Source organism: Electrona antarctica (genome assembly GCF_951216825.1).
Source record: "Electrona antarctica genome assembly, chromosome: 11".
NCBI classification, from domain to species: domain Eukaryota; kingdom Metazoa; phylum Chordata; class Actinopteri; order Myctophiformes; family Myctophidae; genus Electrona; species Electrona antarctica.
This window is the reverse complement of record NC_136792.1, coordinates 9,920,325-9,935,609: the sequence shown is the minus strand read 5'-3', so window position 1 is coordinate 9,935,609 and position 15,285 is coordinate 9,920,325. Positions and strand designations below refer to the sequence as shown.

The 15,285-nt window shown below is 39.6% G+C and overlaps 1 protein-coding gene across 1 annotated transcript in view; it reads left to right on the top strand.

Moving 5' to 3' along the window:
• Window positions 1–15,285, top strand: part of LOC306932653 (SH3KBP1-binding protein 1-like) — a 32,480-nt gene continuing 17,195 nt past the window's right edge. Inside the window, exon 1 of the mRNA XM_079514543.1 lies at window positions 1–167. Within this exon, the coding sequence (XP_079370669.1) occupies window positions 109–167 (59 nt within the window). The 5' untranslated portion in view covers window positions 1–108. The remainder of the gene's footprint in view (window positions 168–15,285) is intronic.

Below are 15,285 nucleotides of genomic sequence, written 5' to 3'. Positions count from 1 at the left end.
TTGAAATGCAATGCAGTGCAAGCAGCCCCGGCCGGCGTGTTGTTCTCTAAATGTGGATTTAAACTGAACCCCCAGGCATTGTTTGGGTGTTAAAGCAACACAGAGAAGATGACTAGCAGCAATGCCAGGATCGGGGACATCATTCATCTGAATGTTGGTGGAAAGAGGTGAGAATGAAAGCCGCAGCCAGACAGTGTTTTGCTACCGATGCTAACAAGTTAGCTTTTAGCTATTATTGCTAAATGTTTCAGAAGGATGTTACACCGGAATTGGTGACGTATATCGATGCGTTGTTACCATGGAGTTATAAAGGAGGTTATTACACGCATAGATATATATAAACACTAGATGGCTCAAGGCGGAGTTTCTGACGTCGTTCATCCGGCAGCCATCTTACTTCGGGGCTACAGTACAGTATGTTCAATGGCAGCTCAAACAGAAACAGTCATAACTCGCTCAAATCTTGACGGATTTACAAACGGGTTGGTTTATTACAAACGTTGTCAACGTGGCTATGATTCAGGACGCTTATCTGCTTAATTTATGTTTTTTATATGAACGTCGTATAAAAGCATATAAGTATGCGGACGTCTCTGACGTTTATAACAAACCAAACCGTTTGAAAATCGGGTGAAAATTGAGCAAGTTATGGTCATTTAAGAGTACATGCCCCATAGACACAATGTTATGTGTCCCGAGGTAAGATGGCCGCCACGTAACGACGTCGCTCTCCATTGGCCAACAGCGCGGGTGAGCTATCTAGATGTGACCCCGCTAAATAAATTGATTGGACAGGATACTGGAGTATGGTACAAGCATAACAATAGTTTTATTTATAACAAGGTACAAAAGACTTTAATTGTTTGTATATCAAAAATTGTAAGAAGCAGTGTTTGAGAGAGTAAAAATGGGGAGAAGTGGTTCACAAAAACATCAAAACTAAAATCAAGGGAAAAGGGACAACAGTCCTTTACAGGGCCGTTTGTTCAACTTGAACCTATGAAGGACAAACAGAGTCAGTGATGTGCACAGAGAATAATAGCCTACATCCATATGCAATGGCCAGTTGAAATATACAGATTAAAATAGCAATTAGGCAACATCTATATACCATGTAATGCCCAACAGTCACCATTTAATGTAGCATAATATATGAACACAATACAAAGCACAAACATCAGTAATATAATAATACTAGGCAAGCCAACACAAGTATCACCTTACCAGGTATAGCTCTTATGTCTAAACACCTGAACTGTCTCTCAATGGTGTCATACAAGCAAGCATCTCCACCTGTAGCTGTTACAATTACATAGTACATGCAGGTTAGAGACCATGTGACAGAACGTTGCATATGATTCCCTCAACGTAAGAAACATCCAACATGCCATTTCATTGTTCCGCTCTGCATAATCTTATATATATGGTAGTACTCACATTCCTCCACGTTAATTGCCTACACAGTACTGGGGAAGCCACACCCCAAACATTGGAACATCCAAGGCTACACTACAGCGCACTGCAACAAGTGTGGTGTAGACCTGACAACATGAAAATACTCTCATTTTAGATCATACCAAAAACCCCAAAATCAATAGTTACATATAAAACGAGCATATAGGCTTACCAAATGACCAGTCTGCAGCCGAGTATACCTCTCTCACAACGCATGAACGTTACGGCGTTTGTGAGGACCCACAACTGATGTCCTGTCAGCTGCCTGTTCAGAACACTCTTAAATATACGTCTCACTTAGGACTCTACTACCCTCTAGGGGTTACATTCTACCCCCCCATAATTGAATCGTCGCCCCGACGATTCACCATAAACATAGGGATAGTACAAGTTGCTAGGGAAGCCGCAGCCACCATACTCTACCATGCAGTCTGGGTATCCTGCCGACTACGCCAAAATGTGACCCCGCTAAATAAATTGATTGGACAGGATACTGGAGTATGGTACAAGCATAACAATAGTTTTATTTATAACAAGGTACAAAATACTTTAATTGTTTGTATATCAAAAATTGTAAGAAGCAGTGTTTGAGAGAGTAAAAATGGGGAGAAGTGGTTCACAAAAACATCAAAACTAAAATCAAGGGAAAAGGGACAACAGTCCTTTACAGGGCCGTTTGTTCAACTTGAACCTATGAAGGACAAACAGAGTCAGTGATGTGCACAGAGAATAATAGCCTACATCCATATGCAATGGCCAGTTGAAATATACAGATTAAAATAGCAATTAGGCAACATCTATATACCATGTAATGCCCAACAGTCACCATTTAATGTAGCATAATATATGAACACAATACAAAGCACAAACATCAGTAATATAATAATACTAGGCAAGCCAACACAAGTATCACCTTACCAGGTATAGCTCTTATGTCTAAACACCTGAACTGTCTCTCAATGGTGTCATACAAGCAAGCATCTCCACCTGTAGCTGTTACAATTACATAGTACATGCAGGTTAGAGACCATGTGACAGAACGTTGCATATGATTCCCTCAACGTAAGAAACATCCAACATGCCATTTCATTGTTCCGCTCTGCATAATCGTATATATATGGTAGTACTCACATTCCTCCACGTTAATTGCCTACACAGTACTGGGGAAGCCACACCCCAAACATTGGAACATCCAAGGCTACACTACAGCGCACTGCAACAAGTGTGGTGTAGACCTGACAACATGAAAATACTCTCATTTTAGATCATACCAAAAACCCCAAAATCAATAGTTACATATAAAACGAGCATATAGGCTTACCAAATGACCAGTCTGCAGCCGAGTATACCTCTCTCACAACTGTAGTGGGAGAAAATACTACACTGCCTGGAGCAAGGCTTCCACCTGTTGATTGTCTGTCAAGATGACCTATTCTTACCCAAGACCCATGTGTGACCATGTTCACTGACCACACCTCAAATGTATTTGTGTTCCTTCACTGTGTATAAGAGAGACTCATGTCTACAGCTAGGGAGGCTGGCATCCGTGCACCTCCCTGGACTGGTACAGATCATGTTCCTTGTAATAAACGTGACATTGGTTCAGTTCACTCTCTACCTCGATTGTTTCTTAAAGTCTCTGTTATGAGTATTAATAATCCACCACAATTATGGCGCATGTGAGCGGCGTGTTTCTACTGTCCGTCAGCATTCTCTTTTTCAGATGAGAGCGCTGTGCATATGGATCTGAGATGCTGGTCCGACAGGGACAACACCTAAACGAACTTTGGGGTAAGAGTGTTTTGACTCAATGTACAACATTTTGTATTTTGAGGCTGTGTTGTTAGATACAGCCGTACAAAGTACTAGTTCATCGTATTCATCGTATTTAAAAGAGCTGGTAACAGTCCCTCATCGTATTCATCGTATTTAAAAGAGCTGGTGACAGTCCCTCATCGTATTCATCGTATTTGAAGGAGCTGGTGACAGTCCCTCCTCATCGTATTTCATCGTTGCCGAGTGGTAACAGTCTTTCATAGACATTTATATAGAGAAACTATAGCCTATATCAGTAGGATAGGGAATAGCATAGGAAATCATACAGACAGCGTCCACCGTTATTTTCTTTCTTTTCTCTCCTGTTGGGACCAAACAGCCCACAGGGAAGATTAAAAGAGAATGGTGAAACAGCAAATTGTATAGCCAACACAAGTATCACCTTACCAGGTATAGCTCTTATGTCTAAACACCTGAACTGTCTCTCAATGGTGTCATACAAGCAAGCATCTCCACCTGTAGCTGTTACAATTACATAGTACATGCAGGTTAGAGACCATGTGACAGAACGTTGCATATGATTCCCTCAACGTAAGAAACATCCAACATGCCATTTCATTGTTCCGCTCTGCATAATCGTATATATATGGTAGTACTCACATTCCTCCACGTTAATTGCCTACACAGTACTGGGGAAGCCACACCCCAAACATTGGAACATCCAAGGCTACACTACAGCGCACTGCAACAAGTGTGGTGTAGACCTGACAACATGAAAATACTCTCATTTTAGATCATACCAAAAAACCCAAAATCAATAGTTACATATAAAACGAGCATATAGGCTTACCAAATGACCAGTCTGCAGCCGAGTATACCTCTCTCACAACTGTAGTGGGAGAAAATACTACACTGCCTGGAGCAAGGCTTCCACCTGTTGATTGTCTGTCAAGATGACCTATTCTTACCCAAGACCCATGTTTGACCATGTTCACTGACCACACCTCAAATGTATTTGTGTTCCTTCACTGTGTATAAGAGAGACTCATGTCTACAGCTAGGGAGGCTGGCATCCGTGCACCTCCCTGGACTGGTACAGATCATGTTCCTTGTAATAAACGTGACATTGGTTCAGTTCACTCTCTACCTCGATTGTTTCTTAAAGTCTCTGTTATGAGTATTAATAATCCACCACAATTATGGCGCATGTGAGCGGCGTGTTTCTACTGTCCGTCAGCATTCTCTTTTTCAGATGAGAGCGCTGTGCATATGGATCTGAGATGCTGGTCCGACAGGGACAACACCTAAACGAACTTTGGGGTAAGAGTGTTTTGACTCAATGTACAACATTTTGTATTTTGAGGCTGTGTTGTTAGATACAGCCGTACAAAGTACTAGTTCATCGTTTTACTATGCATGCACCTCCTGGTACCACAGCACCTCAAAGGCCCTTAAAACCAGGCTCCAGACTTCCCAAAACAAACTGGTCAGGCTCCTACTTGATCTAGCCCCCCGAACCCACCTCACCCCTGCCCACTTCGACAGGCTGGAATGGCTTAGGGTCGACGACAGAGTACAGCATCTTGCAATGGGTCTGGTCCACAAGATTCGATACACCACCAAGATACCCATGTACCTGTCTAGATACTTCCTTAATGTTAACGAAGTCCACACCCACAACACCAGAGGGAGTGCAACGAACCATGTACAACCCAGATTCGGCACAAACAAGGGACTAAATTCTTTTCGCTCCTATGCCACCAAAATGTGGAACGCCCTACCAACTGTCATTAAGACATGCGAATCCCTTGACTCCTTCAAAACCGCTCTCAAAGGGCACCTACGGATGGCTGCAATTCGAAACTGGCCCCCGTAAAATCTGAATCCCCCCCCCCCGCCCCCCCCTTTTTTCCCCTCACTGTATATATTTCTTTTCCCTTTTTACCTCCTTTTTGATGAATTCTTTTTTGATGAATTCCTGTTCTGTCTATAGAAGTGTCTATTTGTACGTCTCTAAATGTTTTGATGATTTGAACATGGTGGACCCTGTTGGAAACAAGTGTAATGCTTAATTGGGTCGTCCACTCACAGTTAACAGCCTTTGTATTGAGTTTGTGCTTGAAATGTACTGTAATTCTGCAAACTGTTAATAAATTCTTCAATCAATCAATCAATCAATCGTATTCATCGTATTTAAAAGAGCTGGTAACAGTCCCTCATCGTATTCATCGTATTTAAAAGAGCTGGTGACAGTCCCTCATCGTATTCATCGTATTTGAAGGAGCTGGTGACAGTCCCTCCTCATCGTATTTCATCGTTGCCGAGTGGTAACAGTCTTTCATAGACATTTATATAGAGAAACTATAGCCTATATCAGTAGGATAGGGAATAGCATAGGAAATCATACAGACAGCGTCCACCGTTATTTTCTTTCTTTTCTCTCCTGTTGGGACCAAACAGCCCACAGGGAAGATTAAAAGAGAATGGTGAAACAGCAAATTGTATATGAGATTGATTCATAGGTTCTGGTAACGCGTAAGACTCGAGCAGCAGGTATGAATGTGGAATGTGGAATGTTGAGTATGAAGTATGGAAGTGGGTGGACACGTACGTGTGGATGAACGGAAAATACTATTTTTGTAAAAAGTCAAATGGTGATTTCCTAGTATAAATGTGGCGTTGTGAACAAGTAAGTATGAAGAATGTAGTCCTGGTATTTTAGTTAAGTGTCACCACCCATGGTTAGTAGGACAGCAGTTAGCAGTTGTCAGCGGCAGACTCAAAATAGCAGGTCTAACGGGTACGCACATCCCAGTAAGTGCTGTCTTGTTGGCAGTATAGCAGGCTAGATAGTAGTAATGGTTAATAGTAGGGTTGTTTTAAGGTCCGAGTATTCAAAGTAATTAACAAACAGTAACGTGGTTAGCTGATCATCATGGTCATATATATATTGTCTTATTACGTCTTATTTTAAATGTAATGACAATATAACAATTTCCCAGAGTCACGGCAAGTTGAGTGTAATTGTGCTTTGTCACTTTCTATATTTGGACTAAATAGATAGGCAAAATTATACTCAAAGCATGAAATGTATAGGTAATTAGTAACTCCTTACAATAGGTAATGTTTGTAACTGTCATCGTAGTTTTACCCAGTCAAGACAGGAACCCCTGTTTGTGTTAAGTAGCCCCGTTTTTCTCCCCCACCATTGACAGCAGCTGCCCTGAGTGGCCACACATGAAGTCTGGTGAGTGTAAATAAGTCTATTATTACAGTAATATGAGTGGTGGAGAAAGGTTCTGAAATGTGTTACTTATACATACACGATATAGGAATACTCTGTAGCAAGTAAATGTCCAGAATTCAAATGTAGGCTTAATAGTAAATTAGTGTTGGCTGTGGCTGTATTTAAGAAACTATAAAACTAAAACAATTTAGCAGAATGTCTCATTTTTAATTATAAAATAACTGTAAAATAAGCAGATCTACGAGCTCACAATGTGTTGTTCTTGTAAATTAGTTATTTGCAACATGGAAAAAATGTATATAGGGCTGGAGTGGTTAATGTATGATTTGTAATAACCATAATCTACACAGTAACCAGTAATTACAGTATTCAACTACATGCGTATTACGGTCCCATATACGGACAGGTCATCCATTAGGGAAGACATGGTTTGAAGTTGTGTTGAGTTGATCATATGGACAAGCGCAATTCCCTCATGAGAAAACTTGAAGTGAGACACAGAACTCATACGTTAGTGTGAGTGACGTGCAATTAGATATGATAAAGGGTATTATTGGCCAAGTTGATTCACCAGACATATAAATGAGTAGTACTGTGTTTTGCGTAACCTGGGTACTGCTGGACCATTGAGTGCACCACTTATCACATCGCACGATTGCTAAAAGAGAGGTCAATAAGTCACATGTACAGTCAGTAGACTGCTTCCGCACTTTGATGTTTGAACGATATATGCATGTGTTGGTTTGGGGCCCAACACACGGGAAAGGACTGTTTTCCGAAAAGTGACATTTTGTGAACATGGACACGTGAGTGACAGGAGGCACTCGGACAGAGGGACAATGGAGGATTTTGTGAAAAAGGAAACATTCCAGGCTTGATGAACTAATGATTGTTCTTTTTCCTTTCATGTGATTGAACATTGGGCATCTCTTGGGGCGGTGTGCGATAGTGACGGTGGTTTGCGTTGGTGGTCTCGCAGTGACTGGGTGAGTAAAGTGGCATATGAGCCTAAGTGCTATTTCTTGTCAGCATTATGGATAGCTTCAATTCAACTTTATTGTGGTGAGCAGCAACCCAGTGCTCCTGGGCCACGGTCTCTTGGCGTCATTCATGGTGTTGATTTCGTCACCTCTGTTGGTGCATGGTGACGGCGTTGACATTGTTGGTGCCTAAAAGAAGCAGTTTTGCGACGTGGGTAACAGGATACTGTCCTTTGGCTTGTGAGTTGAGATGACATGCAGTATAGTATTTACGTGAACCAGCACTATGCCTATTGCTAGCTGACATGTCATATTTGTTTTAGATGAGATACTGGTGATTTGATTTGGATAAGGAATGGCATGTCGATATGATCATACAACTGTCCTATAGTCAATAATTAGAGCTGGGACTCGATTAACATTTTTAATCTAATTAATCAGAGGCTTTGTAGTTAATTAATCTCGATTAATCGCATTTTAATCGCATATCATTATTTGACCCGAGAACAGTGAGAAAGCTATTTTTTCAAATGGATTTTGGTATACTAGTGAATCAATGAATAGTGAATACATAAGTTTAAGCAATAAAACATTGTTTTTGTAGTAATAATAGGGGTAATAAATTATAATAATATCTCAAATTTAATAATTTATATAGAGCTTTTCTGAGTACCCAAAAATGCTTTACAAGGGGGACATGATAAATCAAAAACAACTTTATTAGAGGAAAAACACTAAGGAATTAAATAGATGAAATAGCTGGGGAAAGCAATATTGAAGGTTTGGATGGTGGGGGCATGTTTCTGAGAGTTTGGGGAATGCATTCCACAGGGTTGGGGGGGGGCTTGGTGCAGCAAATATGTGACATGACCATAAGAAAGCACCTCTGTGTTTCTTCCGTGGGCATACAGTAACAGCCATTAACAGATTTTACATTTTATTTGGCCATAACCGTTTAGTTAGAAACCATGTCATCTGGTCGGGTCCTTGAATTGCTACTGGTAGTTGGAATAACGTTAGCTCTGATCCATAGTGTTAGAAGGAGGAAAGTAGGCTTTCACATATTTTTTTGTGCTAAAAACGAGGGGCTGCACAGCCTGCACTTCCGTGGGTGTGAGGGGAAAGGATCAAATGAAGTACCATAGAAGTCCTCCTGAGTCCTAACTACGCTAAGGACCAGAGCTACTGTTGTTGACGTTAGCTTCCAGGCTAGGCTCGGTGCAACATGTTTCGCATCGAGCCGATACTGGAGGCTTGACGAGGTGCGGTCTTCGGTGATATGCGAATTCTTTATTAAATAATTGCACACAACTGTGCTATAATCCACGCTATCATCGGATAGCCTTTTAAATCCTATTTCCAATCCACGGGGACAAGCAAAGTGATCTCAGCGGCTTCCCCCGGTCTGGTGAACTGTCTGGTGGTGTTATTGTTCCCCCAATGCTGCTGGGGCATACCATTCTAAAGGGGGGTGGTTTCCACTCCCTGTAACAACGGACACTTCACTCGGTGAACTGGGTGGTGCGCCGGTCCATCTGAAAACTGTCCAGTGACAACGTTCCGCGGTGAAAAAAATAGTGCGATTAAAATGCGTTAATTTTTTTAACGCGTTAATTTTTCTGTAGTTAATTAATCTCAATTAACGCGTTAAAGTCCCGGCCCTATCAATAATATATCAGACAATTGAATGAGGGGAGGTTAAGGACTCACTCATTTTGTAGTAAATTGGTCTTGATTCAAACGTAATATTAATGAACAAATAGGTCAAATCAGACGACCCCACAGCCAAATAGGGGATGATTCCCTATGTAATGTTTAATGCAGAGTGGTCAATGGCCACTCAGATACATCATGCAAATAGGGATACAAAATTGGCATGAGCACACAAGGTTCGACTTTATACATTGACTAATTATGTAGATTTAAAATGCGTAAATACTACTGTAGCACCCTTAAACAAAATAGGTAATATACGACATAGATATGGAACAGTAAAGTAAGAAATAAGTTGTTGTTACGGAAACGGTGGATGGCATGACGTCATGTCTCCCTCCCATGCGTGCCCAGGAGCACTGAAGAATATATATAACACAGGCAGATAGATACCGTATACTACTGAGTATCTCATATTGTAAGTAAGACTCACATATCAAGGGGTACCTAAATCATTGGGCTTGACTAGTTCACCAGCCCCCCCAACGCCTAAGGCAAGATAGCATAGGCATTTTCAGACGCAAAATGTAAACTTGTCCGCAGAAATAGCCTGATCACAGCTGTTAAAATAACAGTGGGGGCTCAGTGTCCATTTGCACCCCTCATTTCAGAGTAGCAGTGTGATTGACAGGCATCAGTGTTTAAGGGGGGGCAAGAGAAGGTCCCCTAATAGGTGTCTCTGTCATAAAACATTGTCTCTGGTCAGCAAGATGTGTTGTGAGCAAAATTAGAATTTAAACCAATGTGAACCGTTACTGTCCTCCACGAGGACTGGTGATGATTATTATTCTGGATAATTCGCACTCATGGCAAATGCCCTGTTGACTCATTTTTGTTGTCAACATTTAACTAATAGGCCTGTACTCCTATCTGCTTTAATCAGCTAGAGAACGGGGTCAGGCATTTCACTTTTTGATTCCAAGCAGTGATGTAAATAGATTCTCAATGCTCTACTATCTTCCTAAAATTTCTTCCTGAATTTAACTAGATGTGTTTACTATCTTCTAATTTAACTATAGATGTGTTTAATTGATTCTAGATGTGTCCAGTAATTTTTTAATTTCTTAGAAGAGTAATTTTTAAAAGTAAATGAGTCCTGGGATGCAGGAATGATTTTGTAAATAAGTCAGGGGGATCTATCAGTCCCATGTCAACAACGTTAGGAGTTATATTTTGCCATTTTTACAAAGTGCAGCATACTCCACAGTTCAGTAACATAGCGTAATACACACATGCACTGTCACTGACGGTGCATGGTTACAGCTGCTGTTGCATTGTAGTCAGTCTTTTTCCTATTTGTATAAACAATGGTCAGATACCTGTGCAACCGGATTTCTGAATCCGATTGTGTTTTCATTACTGTTAGCAACACTACCAGTGTTGAAAGTGCGAGCTTCATCTTTGTACATAGAATATGGCTTGTAATATCCCAAAAAGGGGCGTAAACAGTTGTCGCTTCCAGCCGGCATCCTTGTTTCAGACAGGGACTTGTCCATGCAATTATGTGCCGGAGGAGGACTTTAGAAGGAAGGATTTTTATTGTCTGGACTTTCCATCAAACAATCAAGCAGCAAGCATACTGGTCAATTAATTAAGACGCATACACATTTGTATGATAAGCTATGAGGTTCAATTTGAATGTCTAGTTGATCATGGTGTTTATTTATATATCAATAAATATATCAATAATAGTGTAAACCATCTACAGCAATGAGAACTTACAGCAGAGTCATGTACATACTATTTTAACAATGAGAACCTACAGCAGAGTCATGTAAATACTATTTTAACAAAGAGAACATTATGTAAATACTATTTTGAGTTACGAGTCATGTAAATACTAGCATTTTATTTTAAGAAATCAGTAGTGAACCCGCGGATCAGCTATTTTCAATGAACAAGATTTAACAGTTAAAAACCATTTCTAGGTTATCCTTAGTTTGTTGCTTTATAGATGTGAGATCATTTTATTTGAAGTTAGGGAAAAAAATGTACCGAAAGATAGAAAAGGATTTTTAAAAATAGCAGATCTGCGTGCACAAAACATACCTAGCACGTTGTTTCAATTATAGATAGACTGGCAGGAGGAAGTGACAAATAGGGTAAAATAGCTTAGTGTTAATAGGATGTTGATGCTGTTAAATAGCTTAGGTAATATTAAAAAAGTTTAAAGTAAAGCAATGGTTCTAGCAATTATGAGCAATTCTATGGATAAATTCTATCTACAGTATATCCGAAAGAAGTGCTCAGAGGGGGGACATGTATAGTTTAAGAAGTGTATAGTTTAAGAAGTATAGTTTAAGTTGAACATAATTTAATTCAAATTCATTTTAAGCATTGGAACATATAGTTTAAAGAAGTATAGTTTAAGTTGAACATAATTTAATTCAAATTCATTTTAAGCATTGGAACATAATTTAATTCATTACATAATTTAATTCAAATTCATTTTAAGCATTGGAACATAATTTAATTCATTTTAAGAATTGGAACATTTTAATTTAATTCATTTTAGGGATTTGTAAGTATTTTAAGTATTTGTAAGTATTTTAAGTATTTGTAAGTGTTAGTTGAGTGATTAGCGAGAAAAGGATAGCATATACTGTATTTAAGTAACTAAGGTTATTGAAAAATAATTCATCATGTATGATCTATAAAGAGTTTAGGCATAGGATGGTATAGCTTTGCACATGAGTGTGAGTCAGTTTTTTCTTAGTATATAGCTGTGTGCATTATTAGTTCCATTTAGGGGGAGCATCTTGGTGCAAGAAGGTCTCATATGGGCTGACAGGGGAAGTTTGAGCCAATTAAGGGTCCTAGCAATTACGGGTCCTAGGGTTGTCATGTCAACCTAACTAGGTAACATTAACTTCATGGGGGGCATGAAATCAGGTCACCAGTCTAAAAGAAATTGTGACAACAAGAGTGTCTGTGACACATGTAAATGGAAGCACCCTACCAACCAAGTTAAGCAGACAGGTGGGGCCCAGCCGGGGGTCAAGTGGCGACCTATGGGTTAGGCCACTACACAGATTTGGTGTGATATGGAGCGAAGTAGAATGAAGACCTACGCAGTGGCAAGTGTGGAGAATGAATGGCCCGGGTATGTGTGGAATGTGATGTTTATCGAGTAGGCCTATAAGTAAGTAAAATGTTTTAAGGTATCACTGTGTACAACAGTGTTATTTTTTAGGTGAAGTCATTCTAATGAAAATTGTTCTTTCCTACTTTCCAGGACTGGATGGTGAATCAATGAGATGGTCTAAATGTGTTGACAATTTAATGAATATCTTCCTTTCCCAGTGTGCATGGCATGGTTAATATGGCGATATTGACTAACTCACTAAAAACTTAGAATAACTCGTCTAGGAAGAGTGTTGTGATACAATGCAATTACAGGAGGAAGGACAAAGGGAAAAATGAGTATCTATAGACATTACATCGACAAGGTAAGAACCCACTCACTCCCACACGATCTCATACATTATTGAAATATTTGTATTGACAGGAGGATACTAGTAGTGATGAAATTCAGTGTAAAGATGCAATAATGTGTAACCTGTCAATATAGCTAATAACCATAAGAGAGGGAGTTAACCATAAATCAGACTGTGAAAGATTGTGATCAACTGTGATCAAGATAGATCTTAATAAATTCCTAATTATGTATTATCATCTGGGGAAAAGTATAGAACAAATGTTTTAGAATAGGGGTAGTGTGTTGTTTTGTTTTTTTCCAGCTCTGAAATCCAATAAATTAAGAGAAACATATCAGGAGATGTGTTTAAACAAGGAAAAAACAAACAAACAAATGAAGACAACCAGAGAAAGCACTGAAAGGATTTGGGTTTGTATGATGGGTAAATATACACACATACATTGACGTCAGTCTAGTGTTATATGAATTACAATTTAGGCATTTAGCAGACGCTCTTAATCCAGAGCGACTTACATTAAGCAATAACAAAAAGCATGGCATACATCACATGTATAAAAAGTAGTTATCATGAATCATGCGTAAACTAAGAACGTAACATTGAAGTATCTATGTAAACTATACATACTATACTATATAATATATTATACATGTGTACTATAAAGTGCTATGACTACATAAAGTGCAATTCTAGAGCTGTCTACATAACAAGCTGAAGCTGAAGACAATTAATGTAAAATACTAATAATAATAATAATAATATTGAAATGAATTTTGTATAACCACCTTTTTAACCACGGTGGAAATAATTCAAGTGAACAAAATTACCTGCAAGTTGTTCTCCCTCTAAGAAAACCTGACAGACATATAAATATGTCACATGGGCCAGTGACACCAATGAGAGCCAAGCCACATCATCATGTCCGTCCAGAGACTCCAGACGTCCCTACAAGGCCCACACGCATTCAATCCCCGCAGTCACCCCCCAGTGACAGCGATGGGAGCCGGATAAAGACGAAATACTGGGCCCACCATGGGGAAAAAAGACTAAAATGCCATGCCACAACTTGTGACAGAAACATAAGGAGAGGAGAACATTTGCATGGAGGAAAGAACCACGGAAAAAGACTACACCTGATGCTGGCTTATGAGTGATCGCTCAAGACAAATCGAGGGTCGTAGGTTGGAATTTCCCAATAAGAAGGAAAAGGGTTTTCGCCCCTACCAGCCATCAGAAGTTGTGTGTAATAAAAAGAAAATTATCATGTGGGTGAACATTGAATACACTTAAATGTAAACCTTTCTTACTCTAGGAGATAGTCCATATATAAGTCATCTTTTTGTAGTAAATTTGCAGACAGTATAGTATCTCATGTTCCGTGGTATAAATTAATATTAGGAATTTAATTTACATATTTGAAATGGCGGACTGTAGTGGGAGAAAATACTACACTGCCTGGAGCAAGGCTTCCACCTGTTGATTGCCTGTCAAGATGACCTATTCTTACCCAAGACCCATGTTTGACCATGTCCACTGACCACACCTCAAATGTATTTGTGTTCCTTCACTGTGTATAAGAGAGACTCATGTCTACAGCTAGGGAGGCTGGCATCCGTGCACCTCCCTGGACTGGTACAGATCATGTTCCTTGTAATAAACGTGACATTGGTTCAGTTCACTCTCTACCTCGATTGTTTCTTAAAGTCTCTGTTATGAGTATTAATAATCCACCACACAACGCATGAACGTTACGGCGTTTGTGAGGACCCACAACTGATGTCCTGTCAGCTGCCTGTTCAGAACACTCTTAAATATACGTCTCACTTAGGACTCTACTACCCTCTAGGGGTTACATAGAGTTTATATATATCTATGATTACACGTGCTGGAAGTCATTTCCCAGTGTGCTTTGTAAGATAATAAATATATAAATGATTCTCGTGTTTTCCAGCCTAACAAGCAAGTGGCAGCGGTGGCCGAACGGATAGCGGCGCGGTCTAGATACCGGAAGGTTCCCAGTTCGAATCAGCCGTCCGACACGTTAAAATTACCACCGCTGAAATGCCCTTGAACAAGGCATCAACCACTACGATGAAATGTGTTCTATGAGCAGGGCCTGGCTGGAAACAAGTTCTTGAGCTTAGCCCAGATACCCTGGGTAAATATAGATTTCATTTCATTTCATTTCAAGCTTTGTCCCACCACTCGTAAAACGAGCTGTGGATTCGATAGGTCACATATATGCGTAACATCGTTTATGTTGACTCCGGCTGGGTTATAACTTTGACTTCAATGTTTAATGTTTACCTCCTTTATGATGAATTCCTCTTCTCTTTTGGCAATATAGAAGTGTCTATTTGTACGTCTAAATGTTTTGATGAATTGAACGAGGTGGACCCACTTGTAAACAAGTGTAATGCTTTATTGGGTCGTCCACTCACAGTTAACAGTCTTTGTATTGAGTTGTGCTTGAAATGTACTGTAATTCTCCAAACTGTTAATACATATTTCAATCAATCCATCAATGGTCCTCACTGAGATTTGGAAGTTTGACTTGAAAAAGTTTGACTTTTTTGAAAGAAATTGTGATCTTGCCATTTGCCATCTTCTTTTTTTTTTTAAATGTAATATGACATACGTTTGATTGATTGATGCATTTTATTAACAGATTGAAGAA